The following is a 21,915-nucleotide window of genomic DNA, read 5'->3' as shown; positions in this document are numbered from 1 at the left end:
CTTTATGATTACATCTTTTTTAAATACTTGGTGTAGGCTTCTTTGAATTTTATAGTACTGGTTTCACATTGACGTGGTTTCACTCTGTTGATTTTATCTTTGTCTTTCTGTTCAGCAATATTTCTTTTGATTGCTTTTACACAAAATATATTGGCAGCAGATTTTCAATTTTGGTCTTGACATCTATTTATTTAAGGCACTGAAGTTTAAATACTCAGCGACTGTGATTTTCACTTGCTTCACTGAGCTTTGGAAGGTTACCACTTTACAATAATGCAAACTTAAAGAGGGATATCTGAGTAAACTGTGAAAATATATACGATGCTGACAAAAATTGCCATGTAAAACATATATCAAGTGACGACTGAAGACCATTCAGGGTAAACCCTTACTTTAAGTATTTATCACAGCAGTTGTGAGATATAAGGCTTACTCATTTCAAAAATTACTACAAAGTTTATTATTAAGACATTTTTATAGGAATGTCATCATTGTTTTTCAAAGCCCAGAAAGCCCAAAATTGGCATTATATTTTGGGAAATTCTGATTTTCTATTAATATGAAGTATTTTTAAATAAATATGTGCTGCAGATGAACTTGCCCATAAATTCCCTTATATATAACCTGACTCCGATCCACTTTATGTTAATGACCAAAATGAGTGCAATTCATATATGAATTATTACTTTTCGATGACGTAACAAAGACGCATGAATGATTTACATCAGCAGAGAGTTACTGCAAATGACAAAGAGAATTTTTTTTCTCAACCTTTGACAAAGAAACACCAATCAGTGGAACTTCCTGGGACTTTACTGGGAGTGTTTTGGCTCTGACTTCCTTGTGAGAGCTGAGAACACTCCATCTTTCACTTCCCTTTAAGGGAAGCTGTGCTCCCCAGGAAGTATGTCAAGAAACTTGTATACACTGCAAAGAATACGCTCGCCTGACAGGATGGCTCGTGTTCTCAAGAAAATCACACCGGACTTTACTGAAATGCAGTCTGTTGATTCCCTCAGATAAGAACTATGGCAGCGGCAGGTTGGGTCTGCTTGGTGACTGTTCTGCTGTCTCTGTCATTTGTTGTGACGCGTGGTAAGTACTGATTCTCCAACTTCTTCTGAACACTTAGTTTCAGCTGAGTGACAAGCTCTGTCTGCTTTATGCCAATGTCGTGGGGTTAGCTGTCATGGTTTATAACCAGTTTAACTGGTTTAGAAACCAGTTAAACTGTCTGTTAACAGACAGGGCAAACTATCCTATAGCTTTGCCAAATACATTTATATGTATGCATGTATGTATGTATGTATGTATGTATGTGTATATGTGTATATATATATATATATATATACACACATATTGTACATATGTATCCTAACTCAAATGTTACCATAAATTAATCATAAATCAGTGATCAGAATAGATACTGGAATAAAAGCTGATTCTTCAGTGTTCCTTGTAGTGGATTTATCTATTCATACATCTGTGGTAGGGGACTGCACAGAATGCATACGGCAGTATGATAAAATCTCTATTCAACTGATAGGTTACCTGGGTAGGTTTTGCTATCAAGACAGACAATCACGACAGAAAAAGATAAACTGTGGTTTGATGAGTAAAAAAAGCATACCCCTCAACATTCCTCTCACGACAATGAAGTGATTCTGATAGACGATAACGTCAAAAAAACAACAACTGAAAGGTCTGTGGGGTTTTTGATGATTATATAGGTCAAGGAGACCAAACATTTATGCTCAGACTTTGATGTGTGAATCTCCAGGAAGCGTCTTAGCTAAAAGATGTCAGCATTAAAGTTGCAGCACCTGTGCACGTCAGGCTGAACATAAAGGACAAGGTTTTATAAAATGCTCCAGCAGAGCCAAGGAGCCCTCGCCAAGCGTGGCGCCAATAATAAAACAGTTGACTGTAATAAGCAGAGTAATCTTTTTAAAAGTACTACTCTAAATATTCTGTTATACCTGAATACTTTGATACAGGCTAGCTGACATGACTTACCTCCATATTATTACATGGAGGTAAGCTGTACACAGATAAGAAGTATTAGTGTAAGACAAACATTAACAGCTATCTGCTAAACTTACTAAGCGTTGCTAAGATACGGCTGCACGTTGCACTTTTGTCAGCTGGGTTTGACTAGCTGTGACGAACAAATGCTTTAGAATTACCTGAATTTCACAAGGTTCGCTGACGCAGCCTTACAACTTCACTAACAGTTAGACTGTGTAATACAAATTTCTTCTTCTTACAGTAAACTGGCATGATGAGGTGAAAACAGTGTTTATATCTTGTTAATCCTTTAAACCCTGAAACATAAAATCATTTTATAATTTTTTTGATAAATTAAAACGAAAAAAAGAAATGTGCAAAAGTGCAATTTAATGTTCACAGTAATGTGAAGTACAGTATAACAGGTTTAGGATTAGGGTTAAAAAACGGATGATGTTGAGGTCTAAAAAAAACCCGATGAGGGTTATGTCTCATCAGTTAATGCTGTATGAAGTGTTCCACTGATGACAGATTTACAGCTTTGACAGGAAGTGGCAAACAAGACTCTTCCTCACTGTTTGAATAATCTGCGCCCAGGATGCAATCTTGAGCAATAGTGGAAAAGGCAGAACATAAATTGCCTACAGTTTTTAAAATCCCATAACCTTTTTGTCATTAAACAAGCGAAAATGCAAACATTAGCAGCGGTTTCTATTAACACTAAACGCTTAAACATTTAATGTAAAAAGCACCAATTTAGAACAACTGCACATTCGTGAAAAATCCAGTTTGCCTACTGTCCATAGCTGAATACACACAAGCTGTGGCAAGAAGTGCGAACATAGTGTGTAAAATTTCTAAACAAATTTGACATATTTTGATGTTTATTTTAATTCCGTGAAATGTCGTTCTAGCTGTCTGTATGAAAAGCTTCAGAAAGCTCCTGCACATTACCATAAACAGGAGGGAGCCTATGGTAATATGTAATAAGGGCCTGTCTGATTGTGTGATTTTTAATAATAAAAAATACATCATCACATTGGGCTGATAACCTCGTTTTCAGGTATCGTGTTCTCAGCCCATCGACCAAAACTTCGTTGTGGCTCCTCAACTGTGCCTGAAGACTAAATATGTTAAAACACGTGGGTATTTTCTACCACAGTAACAATCTTGTTAACCACAAACGTCATGTATCTCTGACATTGTGAATAGCAAAGTATTTTAGATAGCTCTAAAAGTGCTGACTCTTCAGACCAGTCAGAATATAACTTGATAAAAATAACTTTGCACATATCTGCAACATCCATTTAACTAAGTAAAACTTAGATAACTAAAAACTCAAGAAAAAGGTAGAAATGATTTGGTACAGTTTGTGCAGCAACTGCTCTTTTTCAGAGCAAACATTTAACCACAGGTTGCTGCATATCTCATACTGTTTGCTCAGCACAAAAGTGGCACAAAATACGATTATCATAGAATTTCATTTACATCCAATACACCATGATAGCCTTCTCCTTGTCTCCCTTAGGTGCAATACTACAAAGTGTAAATTTTCGATGCAACATACTATTTTATTCTATTTATAAAGTATTATATTCTATTGTTTTCTTAATTTTTGGTGCTTGTAACTTTGTACTGTCCCCTTTCTGCCGTGACCCAACAAATTTCCCATGTGTGGGACAAATACTGGTTTATCTTATCCTATGTTATTAACAGACGGGGAAGAAAAACGGGAAAGCATCCCTAGTTCTGTTTACAGATGCCAAACAGTTACTATTAAATTCAATAATGAAGTGGTGGTGGTGACATATCTTTGCACACCTGCATGGACGTGCATAGCCCTTCTCAGTGGTTGATAACCTGCAATATTAGAAGTTAACAAGTTGCATTAGTCATTGTTACGAAATGTTTGCTCTTTGACTGTAGCAAGACACCCATTTCCAGGAATCCATATTGGTGTTGTTCTACTTTGGACATGGCATTCACAGCTTGGAAAAGAACACAAATGTCTTTTCATGGAAGTTTGGAAGTTGGCTAACAGCTAGCTAGGTCCACCAAGGGGTGTTTGTCCTAAAAATATCTTTTATAAACAGTATGAAAGATGGGCCACCATCAGGTCACCCATGAGTTTTCAACTTTTGAAACTTCAGTGTCAGCATTTTGGTCCGACACTAGCTGGAGGTATTTCCCTGCCTTGTTGTTGTTATTTATCTTTATGAATGACCTAACATTGGTTGTGTCCTTGACATGCCATAAATGAAAAGAAGAACAGAAAAGAACAAACAGTTGTAAACAGAAACTCTACGGCGAGTGACAAGATGGGTTAAATCGCAATGGGCATTGATGTTTTCACACATTTATTCTGAGGAGAATTAAATTTGTTACCCAGAGCAGAGGTAATCCTAAGGTATTATTTCACACCATTACTGGTATTATTACTCCTGGTCCACCTGCTGCCCCCAATTTCTTCAAATGAAGATTGTGAAAAATTTCTTTCTTTCTTAATAGAATTTTTTTTTTAGTAATGTAAGAAAACATTTTTCCCCATCAGCATTTCTTACTCTGCCTCAGCCTGTTATTTGAGACAGCTTTTTATCGGTTTCACTAGCCGAGCTGGAAAAGTTAGTTAATTCAAAGAAAGTATCCTCCTGTTCATTTGACAGTTTACCTGCATCGTTACTCAAAAATGTCTTCCAGTCTATCAGTCCCTGTGTGCTCACCACAATTAACACGTCACTGGTAAAGTCCCTGTGCTGTACATCCCATCTAAAAAAAAAAAACAGCAGTTGCAGGCCAATCTCAAAATTACCACTAACTGCTAAGATTTTAGAAAAGGTTGTGGCTAAGCAGCTTACAGCAGTTTTGGACAAACACGATATTCTTGACAAATTTCAGTCAGTCAGTGGCTTTCGTAGACCTCATTCTACTGAAACAGCCCTTCTTAGAGTCTCCAGTGACATTTTGATGCAAAACGATGCAGGAAAATGTTTTGTTTTGCTGATGTTGGACCCGACGCCAGCTATGCATTGCTTTTAAGCCCCAAGATCTATCTATGCTGCAGATTCTGAATGAGTGCTTAGAATCCATTAAAGGTTGGCTGGATGACAGCTTTCTCCAACTTAATGAAGGACACACTGAAGTCCTTGCATGTGGCTCCTGACTTGTACCTATGATAATGAATGCTGGTCCCCTTTCGACATTTGTGAAATCATCTATCAGGAACCTAGGGGTAACCTTTGACCCGGCTCTCACATTGGATGTCCATGTCAAATCTCTGATTTGGTCTTGCTTTTATTACTTAAGAAACATTGCCAAATTAAGTCCTATTGTATCTCTTACTAAACTGGAGATTATTATTCATGCATTCATTTCATCACGTTTGGACTACTGTAATTCACTGTTTACATGTCTAAGCAAAAACTCCCTGGAACGTCTGCAGGTTGTTCAGAACGCTGCAGCAAAGCTTTTGACCAAATCCTTGAAGTACTCACATGTGACTCGGTAGTCTCTTTTAAAAACAACTAAAAACATCTTTTTAGAATTGCATTTCGTTAACTTTTTGTCTGTTTTTGTTTTATACCTTGTTATCTCTGTGTAAAGCACTTTGTGATCTTTTGTCTAGAAAGGTGCTATATAAATAAAATGTTACTTACTTTACTTACTTAGTCCTATTCTGTTCTATCTGTTCTTCTTTTGGAGTAACATGTCTTCCTTGTAGATTGATATATTTTTTTAACATCTTACATTAAATGACAAATAGTTGTTCTCCTGTTGCACTGTCACCTACAGACCACCGTGGGGAGATAGATACCTTCCATGTGAGTGCTGGCCATTTCTTTTTGCTGAATTGCTACACAGCAGAGGCTCATGATGTCGTGATCTGGAGCAGAGGGGAGAGTAAAGACAATCTGAGCCTGCCCACTGGAGTGGAAGTGAGGGACAGGTTACTTTGGTTTCTACCTGTCCAGATGTCCCACAATGGATCTTACACCTGTCAGATAAGGTATAAAAATATCTGTATGACTTCTCTTGCATGAGTTCTCCTGATCCCTGCAGTTCCATGCTTCTAGTATATTTATAAATGTGCTTTAACACACGTGCACAGACAAACACAACCTACTTTATAATAAAATGCTGTAAAACCTAACAGTTGTATGCAGGCTATGATCAAGCTCTGTTGTATTGGAAACCCTTTGTCACTCATCCAAGTGACTTCTTCAGAAGTCTCCAATGAAAACGCTACGTCCAGATGAACAAAATCAACCTTTTGCGACCTGTTTTATAAGATATGCCAACTAACCTACTAACTGGATTTTAACATCTGTAAATCTTTGATGTTGCACTTTTAGGAGACTGTGTGAAGGTTGTACTGGGAGCATATGGAGCCTCCTATACAACAGGGAGACGGGATTGGCCATTTCTAAAAATGAATGTGTTATTTATCCAGGAAATGATCAAACCATTAAGAGCAAATGAGGAACTGGATAAATATCCAAATATATATGAGAGGAGGGATATCAAATCTCCTCAGTTCCAGCCTTCAGGCAGTCTCTGTACGTGTGTGTGCTAATTTATATTCCTAATGGATGTTATTTTTTTTAATCTTATATCTAATTAGTGCTGAACAGATATATAACTTCAGCTTATCAGTGGAATAGAGGCATAACTGAAACATCAATTCATATTTTAGTCATATTGTCTGTAACCATTTAGGATAAACAAAAAGTACAGGGATATTTCTTGCTGTTGGCTTTACAATTCTTTTTCTTTTCAGGAATCAGTCTGGAGTATTATTACGGAGGCTAAAGTTTTGGGTGTCAGTGTCTAGTGGAGAGTGTCCTTATACCGTTGAGAGCATTTCCATCACAAAAGGAGTGAGCGACAGTCTTCCTTGTAAACAGAAAGAAATCTTCGGCCTGAATAGCGTGGTGAATGTACGATGGATGAAGGTATAAAGAGGCCTAATACACTTGTTTTACTGCATTGACATGTTTGCCTTGTTAGGACCTGATTTGAGTACAAAGAAAACTGTTGCTCATCAATATTATTTTGCACCTAAAAAAAGCTGGCTGAAGAACGTACTGGCGGTCTGGTCTCTGCCCTCCATATACACCAATCAGGCATAACATTATGACCACCTGGTCCCCCTTTTCAAGTCAAGTCAAGTCAAGTTGGCTTTATTGTCACTTCAACCATATACAGTTTAACAGTACACAGTGAGGCGAAACAATGTTCCTCCAGGAACCAAGGTGCTACATGCAACATAAATTTACAACATAAATTAACAGAAAACACTCAACTAGCCAACTAAGAGACCTAGTTAGCTGGCTAGCAGAGACAAGACAGACTGACCTAACATAAATTACAACATAAATTAACAAAAAAAACCAAACTATCTAACTATCTAAGGAAGACTTTTTTTTTGTTATCAGACAGCAGACAACAAAGTGCACGTGCAAATGTGCAAACAAGAGCAGCAAAGTGACAGAATGATAGAAAAACACAACGTAACATAATACAGTGGGGCAAAAAAGTATTTAGTCAGCCACCGATTGTGCAAGTTCCCCCACCTAAAATGATGACAGAGGTCAGTAATTTGCACCAGAGGTACACTTCAACTGTGAGAGACAGAATGTGAAAAAAAAAAATCCATGAATCCACATGGTAGGATTTGTAAAGAATTTATTCGTAAATCAGGGTGGAAAATAAGTATTTGGTCAATAACAAAAATACAACTCAATACTTTGTAACATAACCTTTGTTGGCAATAACAGAGGTCAAACGTTTACTATAGGTCTTTACCAGGTTTGCACACACAGTAGCTGGTATTTTGGCCCATTCCTCCATGCAGATCTTCTCGAGAGCAGTGATGTTTTGGGGCTGTCGCCGAGCAACACGGACTTTCAACTCCCGCCACAGATTTTCTATGGGGTTGAGGTCTGGAGACTGGCTAGGCCACTCCAGGACTTTCAAATGCTTCTTACGGAGCCACTCCTTTGTTGCCCGGGCGGTGTGTTTTGGATCATTGTCATGTTGGAAGACCCAGCCTCGTTTCATCTTCAAAGTTCTCACTGATGGAAGGAGGTTTTGGCTCAAAATCTCACGATACATGGCCCCATTCATTCTGTCCTTAACACGGATCAGTCGTCCTGTCCCCTTGGCAGAAAAACAGCCCCATAGCATGATGTTTCCACCCCCATGCTTCACAGTAGGTATGGTGTTCTTGGGATGCAACTCAGTATTCTTCTTCCTCCAAACACGACGAGTTGAGTTTATACCAAAAAGTTCTACTTTGGTTTCATCTGACCACATGACATTCTCCCAATCCTCTGCTGTATCATCCATGTGCTCTCTGGCAAACTTCAGACGGGCCTGGACATGCACTGGCTTCAGCAGCGGAACACGTCTGGCACTGCGGGATTTGATTCCCTGCCGTTGTAGTGTGTTACTGATGGTGACCTTTGTTACTTTGGTCCCAGCTCTCTGCAGGTCATTCACCAGGTCCCCCCGTGTGGTTCTGGGATCTTTGCTCACCGTTCTCATGATCATTTTGACCCCACGGGATGAGATCTTGCGTGGAGCCCCAGATCGAGGGAGATTATCAGTGGTCTTGTATGTCTTCCATTTTCTGATGATTGCTCCCACAGTTGATTTTTTCACACCAAGCTGCTTGCCTATTGTAGATTCACTCTTCCCAGTCTGGTGCAGGTCTACAATACTTTTCCTGGTGTCCTTCGAAAGCTCTTTGGTCTTGGCCATGGCGGAGTTTGGAGTCTGACTGTTTGAGGCTGTGGACAGGTGTCTTTTATACAGATGATGAGTTCAAACAGGTGCCATTCATACAGGTAACGAGTGGGGGACAGAAAAGCTTCTTACAGAAGACGTTACAGGTCTGTGAGAGCCAGAGATTTTCCTTGTTTGAGGTGACCAAATACTTATTTTCCACCCTGATTTACGAATAAATTCTTTACAAATCCTACCATGTGGATTCATGGATTTTTTTTTCACATTCTGTCTCTCACAGTTGAAGTGTACCTCTGGTGCAAATTACTGACCTCTGTCATCATTTTAAGTGGGGGAACTTGCACAATCGGTGGCTGATTAAATACTTTTTTGCCTCACTGTAATAAGGTTTTGTGATGATGAGTTGAGGTAGTGGAGGAACAGTAAACATTCCTTAGTGTAGCAGCAAAAATTTGGAAGTACAGAAGTTAGTGCAAAAAGTCCAGTAATAATATTGTGCAAAAGAGCATTAACAGGTTGGTGTGTACGATGGTTTGGTGGTGTAGGTCAGTGTGTTTGCGCTTGTGTTGATTAGTCAGTCCAGTCTCAATGTTTTGAGGTAGTTGAGTTAACCTGAGTGATAATGTTTGTGTGTGTGTGTGTGTGTGTGTGTGTGTTTATCAGTCAGTCCCTTTTTGCTGAGGAGACGGATGGCTTGTGGAAAAAAGCTGTTGCACAGTCTGGATGTGTGTGCCCGAATGTTTCGGTACCTTTTTCCAGATGGCAGGAGTTTGAAGAGTGTGTGAGGGGGGTGTGTCCAATCAGCCACAATGCTGGTGGCTTTGCGAATGCAGCGTGTGGTGTAGATGTCCTCAATAGAGGGGAGAGAGACCCCGATGATCTTCTCTGCTGTTCCCACTATCCGCTGTAGTACGCTTTTACTGTCAAAACAGACATTACCCCTCGAGACGTGGACCCCACAAAACCCCGGAAAGTGTGCTGTGGTATCTAAGCAACAGATCCTATTAGGGCTGAACGATTATGGAAAATAATCTAATTGCGATTTTTTGCCCCAATATTGCGATTGCGATGCGATATGCGATTATTTTTTAAGGTCTTTGTCTTCTGTATTATTAAACAAAGACAAGCAATACATCATATAGTATGGCCAATACTATATTACATTAATTTTAAACTGTTCTTTCCTGGAAGACAGACCTCTGTTATGATGACATGAGGTGATGCATGAATTGATGACTGACATTTTTATTTAACTTCTTCAATCACAACAGTATATTTGAACATACACAATAGTTTATTTTTAGCTTACAAACATCTGAGCATAAAGTGCTGACAAGGAACCCTGGTGTAAACATTAAAATGAAAGTCAGTACAATGTGCAGATTGCAGAAATATACATAAACAAAATCAGTGGCTTTACCACACTCAGTTTTTCGACATCTGTGAACTACTAGACAGTCATTCAATTAAAAAATAATATTAAATAAATAAAACTAATAAATAAAAAATACACACATCTTACTGATCTCTGCAGTCAGTAACATTACACATAAAGTGCAAACATAATAGCAATTGTATAAACACACACACAAACACGCCTTTAAAGTTTAAAGGCGTGAAATTGGACGGTCTAGCCTTCTGATTAGCGTCACCGCTGTCTCGGTGGAGTTTAATAAACTCGGCCGTCTGCTTCTTGCTATCTAAAATATAACCAGACACTGGTGTAAATTCTCGACTGTCTCATACTTCTGTTTAATAAGTTTTCTGTTTGACGTTTAGTCAGCTGTGTGAAAACCAAGGAGGAACCCACCCGGGGGATTAATAAAGTTTTATTTTATCTAATCTAATAACTTTAATCTCAGCCAAACCGATTTACTCACGAACAAACAAAACACTGAAAAAAGCCCAACAATAACATTTTTAGGTTGTCTAAGTGACTTATATATTACGTTTAACCCGAGCAGCGAAACTCCGCGGTGATCTGAAAATGATGTGCCGGGAGTTGTGCCGTTCTCGGCCGCATCAGTAACCCTCGAGCTCCCGGCTAGCTGTCGAGCTGGTGGGTAGCAGACGCCTCTGAAAACGTCGAAGCACTTTTGCAAATATGGGATATCTTGATAAACCGAGCAGATATTTGATGTTTACACAACTACTTTCTCGCCTGAAAATATGTTAAAAGTTTATTTTGTGACCCTGAAAGATTAGTATGAGTAATTTTAAAACTTAGTAGCGGCCGCCATTGCTGGAAACTGGAGTTTGGCTGGGCCGCGCTATGAATTCTGGGATATGGTAGTAATTTGGACAGCCTTCGGCGCGTCGCTGTGACGTAATCGGTCTACAAATGCGGCCTCAGGAGGATGCAGCCCATGAATTTGGACATGTCCAGAGTATAATCGCAGCCTTTGCGGTTAGAAAATTGCACTTGATCATGTCGCGATATTATCGCAAATGCGATATATCGTTCAGCCCTAGATCCTATAATTCCTATAAGTTGGGAGGTGGAGACTCCATGGATCAGGCTTCTTTGTCCAACACATCCCACAGATGTTGATTAAATTGAGATCTGGAGAATTTAGAGGCCAAGTCAAGATTCCAAACTCATTGTTGTGCTGCTCAAACCATTTTTTGCTTTGTGGCAGGGTGCATTATCCTGCTGCAAGATTCCACAGCCATCAGGGAATACTGTTTCTATGGGAGGTCATACATGGTCTGCAGCAGTGCTTAGTTAGGTGGTACATGTCAAAGTTACATCCTCATGGATGGTTTCCCAGCAGAACGTTACCCAAAGCAAACTGTGATCCACTATGTATTCTGACACCTTTCTATCAGAACCTACATCAACTCTTTCAGCATTTTGAGCTACAGTAGCTCGTCTGTTGGCTTGGATCACACTCCAGTTTTGGAGAGGCTCTCACCCAGCTGTGTGGCCAACACAATTTGGCACTTGTCAAACTCGGCTCAAATCCTTACGCGTGCCCATTTTTCCTGCTTCTAACACATCAACTTTGAGGGCAAAATATTCATTTGCTGTCTAAGATATCCCAGCCAGTAACAGGTGCTAATAAATCAGTTTTATTCATTTCACCTGTCAGTGGTCATAATGCTATGCTATTGGTGTATAATCCCATTTTATGGAATATAATATCATGAAGAGTGGACAGAAACAATTGCTGATAAACTATCAGTGGAAACAGCAGATATAAACTAGGCTAGTTTATACACAATCGCTCCACCTAAAGTGCTTAGGTGGGCCAAATCCCAGGCTTCTGTTTTACAACTTCCATAAATGCAACACTGCCCCCTTCTGTAGATATCAGGGAAAAATGTGTGCCAGATCTGCCCCCCTGGCAGATAAGACTGGTTGCCACCCAGGCCAGCAACAATGTAGTACTATGCATTTTGTTACCTGGAAACTTGCGACCAACACATTTTGAGATCACTATGCCAGTTTTTTGCTTTTTATTCATGTTTTCCTTTATTTCTGGCTCTTCTTTCTTGTCTTGAGGCTCAAAAATGCCTCTCAAAAATATGGCACTGTGAAAACTAACTACAGGATTGGTTTCTGTCTGCAGGATTGCCAGCTCATTCAGCGGCAAGGGAAACCCATCTCTGTTGATATGAAAGGCAACATGAGGCTTCCTCAAGCCTCAGAGGAGGACAATGGGAAATATACCTGCCTGATAGACATTAACTTGGATGGCAGGAATTATACCGCTTCACGCAGCATCCTGTTGACTGTTAAAGATGGTAAGTACTGTAGAGCTCTCATATTGAATCCTTAATTATTCTGGTGTCATTTTTTAATATATTACTCTGGCTGTACATAATTATTATTATTATTTTGTTTTGTTTAATCATAGACTTGAAGACTTAATTCAGGGGGTTTAACAAAAAAGAAATAAATCATTGGATGCTTTGGCATACGAGTTGTATCTCTCCATTTTCATTATTTTTCTCTTCTCCTCATGCTGTTGTAAGTTAAATATGTCCAAAGATGTTTTCTCAGAACATGCAGGCTCTTCTTGTTTTTGAGTGTGAACAGTGGTTTTCACCATCTGGTAAACCATCTGTATTTACATTCATAAAGGCATCTCTTGATTGTATATTCTAGACTCTGATAACGACACCATATTTCCTTGAGTGTTTACAACTGTGGTAAATGTTGTTTAGCCTTTTTTTTCTTAAATCTAAACTCTAGTAGGTTTGTTTGGTCTTCTGGGGCCAGATTCATTTCCTTAATTTGCATCAACGTCTCAGTGAATTTCACAAGTTCCAGTGAAATGCTGAAATACAAGTTTAGCTATTGGACTCAGATCCAGATCTCTTTAATTAACTTTGTTTATCATGGAATGACGAGGCAACAGGCCTCATCTCCCATACTTTTGAGCGTCTGAAAATGGGGGATTATGGATAAAAACGAGTGTAATTCCTAAAGAGTTCATGCAAAACCTCGGTTAAACCTCTTGAATTAAAGCTAAACATCTGCACTTCAATCACATCTGGTTTGTCTGATTTAAATTAGCCTGTGATGGTGTACAGAGGCAATATATACAAATGCTTATGGAGCTAAATGTATATTGTCCCACTTTCTTTATTTTTCCTTCCTTCTTTCTTTCTTGCAGACCTCCCAGAAAAAGTTTTTGTAGAGCCACAGCTGGTGACCCCTGACAAGCAAGAGATTACAGTTGAACTAGGCAAGTGAAACACTAAATAAAATGCATTAGAGTGAATGTTAGTGCTATGGAAAAATATTATAAACACCTTTAAATATCATGAAGTCATTTACACCATTATCCATTTATTGACCGTATGATCTTTATGATAAATACTTGACAAACAGTTGTTTTTCAAGTCAAGATGACAATAAAGTCCTTTAAAACCTTTGCAATGGTGCTTTGTCATCTAGCGACTGAACAGAATTAGTCAGAAGCCTTTTGAAAAGTTTCCGTGACGTTAAATTTCATTTGAGCTAACTTCATATTTTTGTTTGATCAAAACAGGAAATGTAGACTGACAGTTTCTTTGTTTTTTACTCTCACTGCCCACCAGGTTTGAGAGTGGAGCTGCAGTGTTTAGCATTCATAGGCTACAGTGAGGATAACGAGTCTTCACTGCACTGGACTGTTGGCAAGGATTACGCTGAGGACCTCGAGGAGATTAGTGTGTCCCGGAAAACGTGAGTTTTACATTACCATGGACGGGGCTATTAATAGGGCGAATACAAAACACTGCATTATACTGCATCGAGATTAAATCAAAACAACACAATGTGTCAGACATTAAATGTCACTTGGAGGCAGAACTTCTTTTCTGAGTAATAGACTGTAAATGTTGCAACTGTAGCAGCACAAAAAACTTAACACCTAACATTTACATATTATTCTTTGATTCCATGATTCATTCTGACTGACTGATTGTTTCTGTACCCTTTAGTATTCATAGAGAAGGCAAAGTATACGAACTGGTCATTCTGTCCATCGCTAAAGTTCATCGCAAGTTCCTGAATTTTGAGTTCGAGTGCCATTTAGAAAGCCTAGCGGGAGAACAAATCAGTGTGGTGAAGCTTAAAGAAGGTAATAAAGATATATATAGACATATACATATAAATGTGTGTGTGTTCAAGAATTATAGTCGTCTGAGACACTTGCCTTACGTTTGTCTCCTTCCTCTCTCCAGCTGACCGCAGTTCTTTCCACATGAGTTGGGCTGTTTGCCTTTCTGCATCTCTGGCTGTTCTAGCCTTGGCTGCGTGCTTCTTCTTCTTTAAAGTAAACCTGATATTGGCTTACAGGGATCTGTTGGCACATTTTCCCAAACAACAAGGTAAAGCCGTTATCAGTTGAACTTAAGTTTTTGTGTGGCATCATCTGACGAGATACTACTAACCTTACAGCACAACTAACACAGTACTGAAAGCCGTGAAAGCTGGATGTTGATTCACATTTTAAAAGGATCAAACGTTATAAAATGAACATAAACAATCATTTAGATTCTGTCAGTTCCAGATGGGAAGCTCTATGATGCCTACGTGAGTTTCATCCATTCCAATGCCATGAGTTCAGATGAGGGCGCGAGGTTTGCCATGCAGATCCTGCCTGAGAAACTGGAGGAACAATATGGCTACTCTCTGTTTATCAGAGGACGGGATGACTGTCCTGGCGAAGGTAAGAAGCAGATATCCATAATATGTAAACAGAGGTAGAAAGACTTGTCTTTCTAGATGTAGTGTAATTCTTGAGGTTGTTAAGGTCATTCTCCAACCCCCAAAAGACGGGAAAACATACAAAGGCTTTGAGCTGTTTATTGTCACAAACTGCTGTTCACAGTTTTTATTAAATTAAGACATCAAATACATAACCAACGAATCTAAATCAGTTGCTATGATGCTTTCAGGTAAAAGACAAGTAGAACTAGTTGCATTTTAAATGTGGTTAAATTAACGTTTTTAATGACTTTATAAAACAAGAACTGGTTGCTTGATTTTCATTTTGATTTTCTCTAATGCACACAGACTCAAAGAGTCAAATATATACATACACTCACTTAAACCTCTAATAAGTGGTGCTGAAGCCTCTACAACAGGGGTCTCAAACTCCAGGCCTCGAGGGCCGGTGTCCTGCAGGTTTTAGATCTCACCCTGGGTCAACACACCGGAATCAAATGACTAGTTCGTTACCAGGCCTCTGGAGAACTTCAGACATGTTGAGGGAGTAATTTACCCATTTAAATCAGCTGTGTTGGATCAAGGACACATCTAAAACCTGAAGGACACCGGCCCTCAAGGTCTGGAATTCGAGACCCCCGCTTCTACACTATCTGTTAACTTGACAAGACCAAGGCCTATTATCTTTGTGCTACTAAAGTCATCAGCGATTACAACTGATGTTGTAGTCAGTCAATACTTCTCTTTGCCAGCATGAAAAGGATTTGTTTGACAGCACTCATTAGATTGACCAATACTCAGGTCTCAGTGAAGATCTAAGAAGGACAATTGTAGATTAGGGCTGCCACAAACGATTATTTTGATAGTCGACTAGTCACCGATTAATGGATCATGCATCCATTGGACGTAAAACGTACAGCTTATTGCACCAGCATGCATCTGCTCTTATATAACTATCATTAGCTTACAGCTTTAAGTGTTTAAGGTCTGTGCTAACTAAAAATAAAGACAAGATGATAGTTTATTAAATTTTAATGAAATCTGCAGGTTGTTTCAGTGAAGTTTAATAAACTCAGCCGTCTGGTCCTTGCTATCTAAAATATAACGGGACACCGGAGAATATTCTCGAGCATCTCACACTTCTGATAATCAGCTGTCTGCTTGAGGTTTACTCAGCTGTGTAAAAACTATAACTTTAATCTCAGCCAAACGATTTACTCAGGAACAAATAAAATACTGAAAAAAGCCAAACAATAACATTTTTAAATTATCTAAGTGACTCATATATCATGTTTAACCTGAGTAGTGAAAGACGGTGGTGGGTTTAAAAACGATTTGCCGGGAGTCCGGTGTTCTCACAGCTCTAGTGAGCCTTGCCCCCGGCTAACTATCGAGCTAGTGGGTAACAGACGTCTCCAAAAACGTCGGAGCACTTTTGAAAATATGTGGTGTCTTCATAAACTGAGCAGATATTTGAGGTTTACACAGCTACATTCTCGCCTGAAAATATGTTAAACGTTTATTTTGTGACCCAAAAAGAATAATAAGAGTAAAGTTAAAACTAACTAGCTGCCGCCATTGTTGACTTCTGCGCTGAGCCGCGCTATGAATTCTGGGACACAGCTTCTTCTTCTTCGGGGTTTAACGGCAGCTGGCATCCTTGTACATGCAGTGCTGCCATCTTCTGTTTCAGTCCGTTATTACACTCTTAAATCCTAATATTTATTCCTGCGTCTTTTGGGATCTTACAAAGCTTCAAACGACGCGTCGACTATTAAATTAGTCGTCGACGATTTCAATAGTCGACGTAATCGTGACTAGTCGACTAATCGTGGCAGCCCTATTGTAGATTTACAATTGGGAAGGGAAAGTCTGGAGTTATTGTTAAACAACAGCAGGTTCCAAGACCCTCAGTTCAGAACTCTAACTACAAAAAAGTACAAGTTTTTTGGATGCGCCACTGCTTTGCCACTATCTGGAGGATGACCAAATAATGTTGTCCTCAGATCAGAGAACATTAGTTAGGAAAAACTTCAGCGGAACCACCAGGACTCAAGCCTGCCATGACCTGGAAGATAAAGTAAAGGCTGTTGAACCAAAGAACACTGTAACAGCTGTGTAGCATGGTGGCGGCATTGCTATTGCATTCATTCTCATGATGAGTGTATCTAAACCTTTGACCACAACTGTATCTGTAAGAATTCTGTTTATAGTTGCAAAAAAAAAGAAAAAAAGAAAGAAGTTTGAAAAGAAAATAAGAGCTTCTTGGTTAAACTCCTAGTATAATACATGGGAGAAATTGGATAAAAGCCATGTTTACTAAATTACTGGAACACAGTACAGTACAGTTAAAAACAGACTTAATACTTTCTTGAGCTGATGTCTAGCTATCCTCTGTATTTCTGTTTTTCCCTTTTCTTTTTGTGTTCTTCTTATTGCTCTAGTTTATTTCCTTTATGTTTGTATTGGTGATACATTGCAATTCAATTCAGTTTTTATGTATATAGTGCCAAATCACAATAACAGCTGCCTCAAGGCACTTACAAGGTTCTTTAATTTTATTAATGCAGACTAAACTGGTAAGTTAAAAAAAGAAGAAGAAATGAGTGCCTGGAAGAAGCCACAGTTCTGCCCAAAATTATAGTTTGTGCTGTTGAAATGGGCTGTCTTCAGTTTGCAGACAAAGAGTTCTAACCTGCAGTTTTGTGTCTGGCCATGAATCCCTTACAGCAATACACGATGCAACAGCTGCTGCGATGCACCAGTGCCGCAGACTGCTTATCATCTTATCACCTGAGGCGAAAACGGAGGAAAGCACTTGCATATGTGACAATCAAAGCCAAGTGTGGTATGAGCAGAAAGTTGGCCTTCATGATGCTTTGACGAAGAATGATCCCAGAGTTATCCTGGTGGAAATTGGTAAATGATTCCTCATTTTTCAAAAATCTCTAGCCACATGAATTCTGTTAAGTCACGGGTTATATAGCTCAGCATTCATGCCCTATTTGGTCATGTATAATTCTTTGCAGGCATCACAAACAGAGATTTTACTTCCAGCTTTTATGCTAAGCTAACTTAGTACATTTTGATAAGGAATAAAGTGTGTTCATCTCTGGACTTGTTGCACTCGGTCAGGACTTCGTTTAATAAAAATTAAAATGTCAGCTTATTAAACGTGTTTATTTTCATTTATATTTAAACTGTTTTTCTTTTTTGCCAGATGGTCCAGTGGATTACAGTCACTTGCCAGAGTCTGTGCGTTATATCAAGAGGAAACAAGGAGCCCTGAAGTGGAAGAAAGATTTTCTTGCGACACACAAATTCACAGAATTATACTCAAAGAGAAACTTTTGGATAAATCTCAGGTACCACATGCCCCCAGTACCTACAAGAAGGCTCCAAACTATTGTCTAAACAATATCTTAAAGTTTTATTGATGGGATTCATCCATCAGGCCTGTTTCTTGGAACACTTGACAAATGGAAACTTTACGTGCTTACAGCTGTCGTCACCTGTATTTTTAAGACTCACTAGGACTACAATAAGCAAGCCCATATATTCTTCTGCACAATGAATTTCACAACATGTGCAACAAGGATGGAGGCATCTGCTGGACTTTTCTATTGGTGCATGTTTGCTATTACTTCCTTCATAAGTGATAGCAATACATTTTTTCTACATTTGAATTGTATTTTTTTATGCACTTATAATATATCATCAGGCATGCTAGCAACTTTTAAAATTGCACCTTTCCTTTATAGAAGGGCTGTGTACATACATATGTGTACATATTTGAAAGGATAATTATTTTTTATGTTGACAGCATTGCTTATTTTTATACTGAATGATAGATTTTTGAATGATACATATTTATATTCTGTTATTTAAGTATTTGTGACTGAGTATAAATGTTTAAGTATTATATATTTTGTATTCTTTTTTTCCAAGTTTCCCTTCCAAGTATGGCTTACTGATTGTGTCTCTTCATCACATCAGTTTACTCAGAGGAAAAGATTTAAACTTATTCAGTAGAATAGTTTGAGGCAATGGCATTCCATCAAGACAAGCACCTAGTCAAATTCAAAATTAGACATTAATTAAAACATAGCAAGAGGAAGCGATATCTCTACTTTCGTGTCAAACAGTGCTCTGTCATGATGCGCGTCGCCTGTTTGCATTCATCCCTACATCACTAGAATATTCTGGATGCTACTGGGTATAATTGTCGAAAGCTGCACTTGCCTGGGATCTCAATGGAAACAGTAGCGTGTCTCTGTTTTATGGGCATGTCTGTGTCCCATGAACGATAGCTGGAGCTTGTCAAGCCAAGAGTCCAGCAGCTTTTTCTGACTGATTTTGCATGTTCATTGTGTATAAAGTCCAGTCTTTAATGGGAGACTGATAGAATATTAGTGCACTAGACAAGATGCTTCACTGCTGTCAGATCAAGTAACAGCTTTGCTTTGTGTGGAAACACAGCTAGCATTAGCAACTAGAGTCTTCTGTGATAAGTTTCCTCTTATTGGCCATCTTGGACAATATGTGTGATGTAGAGGAATTAGAGTGCTGTGTAACTGTAATTATACAGCACTCTAAAGGAGTAATGTGTTAATTACTCCTTTAGCACATTAGCAAGGTAAAGCTTGATAACAAGGAGTGAGCGCAAGATCCAGTTTATTTAAACAGAAGAGGTGCAGTCTCATGTTCAGGGACAGCCACTACAAATATGATTAAACGGTGAGTATAAAGCATTTAAAAATTAGTCAAAGGAGCTTGCAAAGAAAAGCGTCTGGACTTCTTTAAGTTGCTTGAAGACGTTTCACCTCTCATCCGAGAAGCTTCTTCAGTTTTCTTTGCAAGCTCCTTTGACTACGATGACCTGGATGACTGAGAACCTTCACAGACATTTAAAAATTAGTTCAGCCTTAATAACTTTGGCAGTATTTTTAATCTATACAACACAGATGAGGAACATTTCACCACAGCTTTGTTTATAGTGTTTTATTGCCACTTTTGCTAGAAGAATGGTTTTAAAAAATCCCTCCATTCTTCATGGTCACCTAATAGTAAATTAATTTCAGTAATGTAGAAGATATTTAACTATACAGGTAAAAATATTTACAATTTTCAGCCAGGTTTGAATATAAACGCAAACATGTCCATGTAAGAAGGCTGTTAGCATTTGAAACATCTCTTTAAAAAGGTGTTGCTGTTTTGTATTATGATTTAGTGCTTTGTATGCTGAAGAACAGGAAACCAGTCACAACTGAATCAAGTCATTTTAAGGGCAATACACCTTAAACACAAGATATCATGATCTTGAAGTGGAAAAACCTCTAAATGGAAAACTCCCCTAAAAACAGTGCGCTAATATTAGCCAGCTGATGTTTTGGAACCTTCCAAGATCCTCCGTTTAACGGAAAGACACCATCTAAATACACAAAATAACCATAATGCTGCGCTTTTTCTTGTTAACAGTGCTGTGTCCCTTCCAAAGGCCAGATGATGCTAGGGGAACCATATAATAATAATAATAATAATAATAATAATAATAATAATAATAATAATAATAATAATAATAATAATAATTTAATAAAAATAAGTTTGTGTGTGAAGAGGGCCAGGTTTGTAATTTAGATTTATCGAAACACAAATATATCCAGATATATGCAATTTAAACACAGTAAAAGTTTGCAGGTTTGACACTGATCCAATCTCCTCTTAAATAAGTACAATACGCATAAGATGTTACCTTCACTGTATACATGCAGAAAAAGATAAATGAAAAATTAAACATTGAAGAACTGTAAAAGCATCTCTAAAACTATTATAAAGATTTTATACTATACTGTCAAAGACTTAAAGACAAACAATAAAATTAAATTTCATGACTTAGAAATCAGTGGCATATTTAACAGTTTTTGATTAGTTTCAGACTAATCCTAACTGATACTTTCTGTGCACTTTGTGCAATTTGTTTTCAGTGTATAAAAAAAATCCCCTCTTTTACTTATCTTGGTCATTTGATCTCCGTGTACTGCCAGCATCCTGTGTTTGCGGTTTTATGCGGCGGGAGTCGTCGGTCTCTTTCTGTTTGTGTTGGCTGTCACCTAGACTTTATTCCTGACGAAACAGATTTTCTCAGAATTTTCTGAGCACTGACAGCGATAAAAGGCACGAAATGACAGATCAAATCATGTTACCACTGCTTGTCTATATATGATCTATATATTGGAGGGGTTCTACTTTTGGCTATCACCGAACCCATTTCCATGCCTTAAATCTGATTGCCTGAAAACAGCAAAACCTAGTGAGTTCACTAACGGGTCACTCATCTGAAAAATGTTTCTCAACAGCATATCAACACACTTGAACGATGTAAATCTGCTTAACTTCAGCGTATTACGAGCTTGTATATATGTTATCATTATCATAGTGATATTTAGCTCAAAGCATCCAAATCTGGCTTCAGCTTCAGAGCTGCTGTGCGGGCTGAACTTAAAATTATATGCAAACATATTATAACTTGGTGCTAAATATTGAGTAAAGACTGGTGAGAAAGAAATTAGTCAGTTATGCACAAGCATTACTCATAAATGATTCTCTCATTCATCTGTAGATGGATGTACTGCTGGAACCCAAGATAATATAGTGCATCAATCTCGCATGTTCCTGAGAAAGGCTTTCCACCCACATTAACAAACTTTGTGTTCTTAGGGAGTGGGATTCCCCATCAGGGACTTCAACAGTCAAGCTGTTCCTCTCCAAGTCTTGAACAATTTCCTCTCTTTGGTTGCCTCCTAATTACAGCTTTTTCCCCGTTAAACTCGCGTAACACGCAGGTCCAGCACACCAACAGTTTCCAATCCAGTCTCTTTATCACAACAAATCCACATAAATTCTAATTAAAGTGAATCAACTTCCTGATGTCACTGATTATTTTAAGAGCAAAACCCTCCAGATCAGGTTAAAACTATTTTCCTTTAAAATGTTCACTTATC

General features: G+C 38.4%; 1 protein-coding gene across 1 annotated transcript; it reads left to right on the top strand.

The window, feature by feature from the left end:
• Positions 1–904: 904 nt before the first annotated feature.
• On the top strand, positions 905–18,821 carry LOC308410294 (interleukin-1 receptor type 1-like). Its single transcript, XM_080903536.1, has 11 exons — positions 905–1,095; positions 5,797–6,010; positions 6,782–6,956; positions 12,324–12,498; positions 13,374–13,445; positions 13,801–13,927; positions 14,185–14,324; positions 14,428–14,574; positions 14,751–14,915; positions 17,645–17,833; positions 18,135–18,821. Exons 1-11 carry the CDS (start codon positions 1,029–1,031, stop codon positions 18,326–18,328), a joined length of 1,665 nt encoding a protein of 554 aa, XP_080759662.1. The 5' UTR covers positions 905–1,028; the 3' UTR covers positions 18,329–18,821.
• Positions 18,822–21,915: the final 3,094 nt, after the last annotated feature.

This window comes from Rhamphochromis sp. 'chilingali', assembly GCF_963969265.1.
Source record: "Rhamphochromis sp. 'chilingali' genome assembly, chromosome: 14".
Lineage (NCBI taxonomy): Eukaryota > Metazoa > Chordata > Actinopteri > Cichliformes > Cichlidae > Rhamphochromis > Rhamphochromis sp. 'chilingali'.
This window is presented reverse-complemented; position numbering and strand designations above follow the sequence as displayed.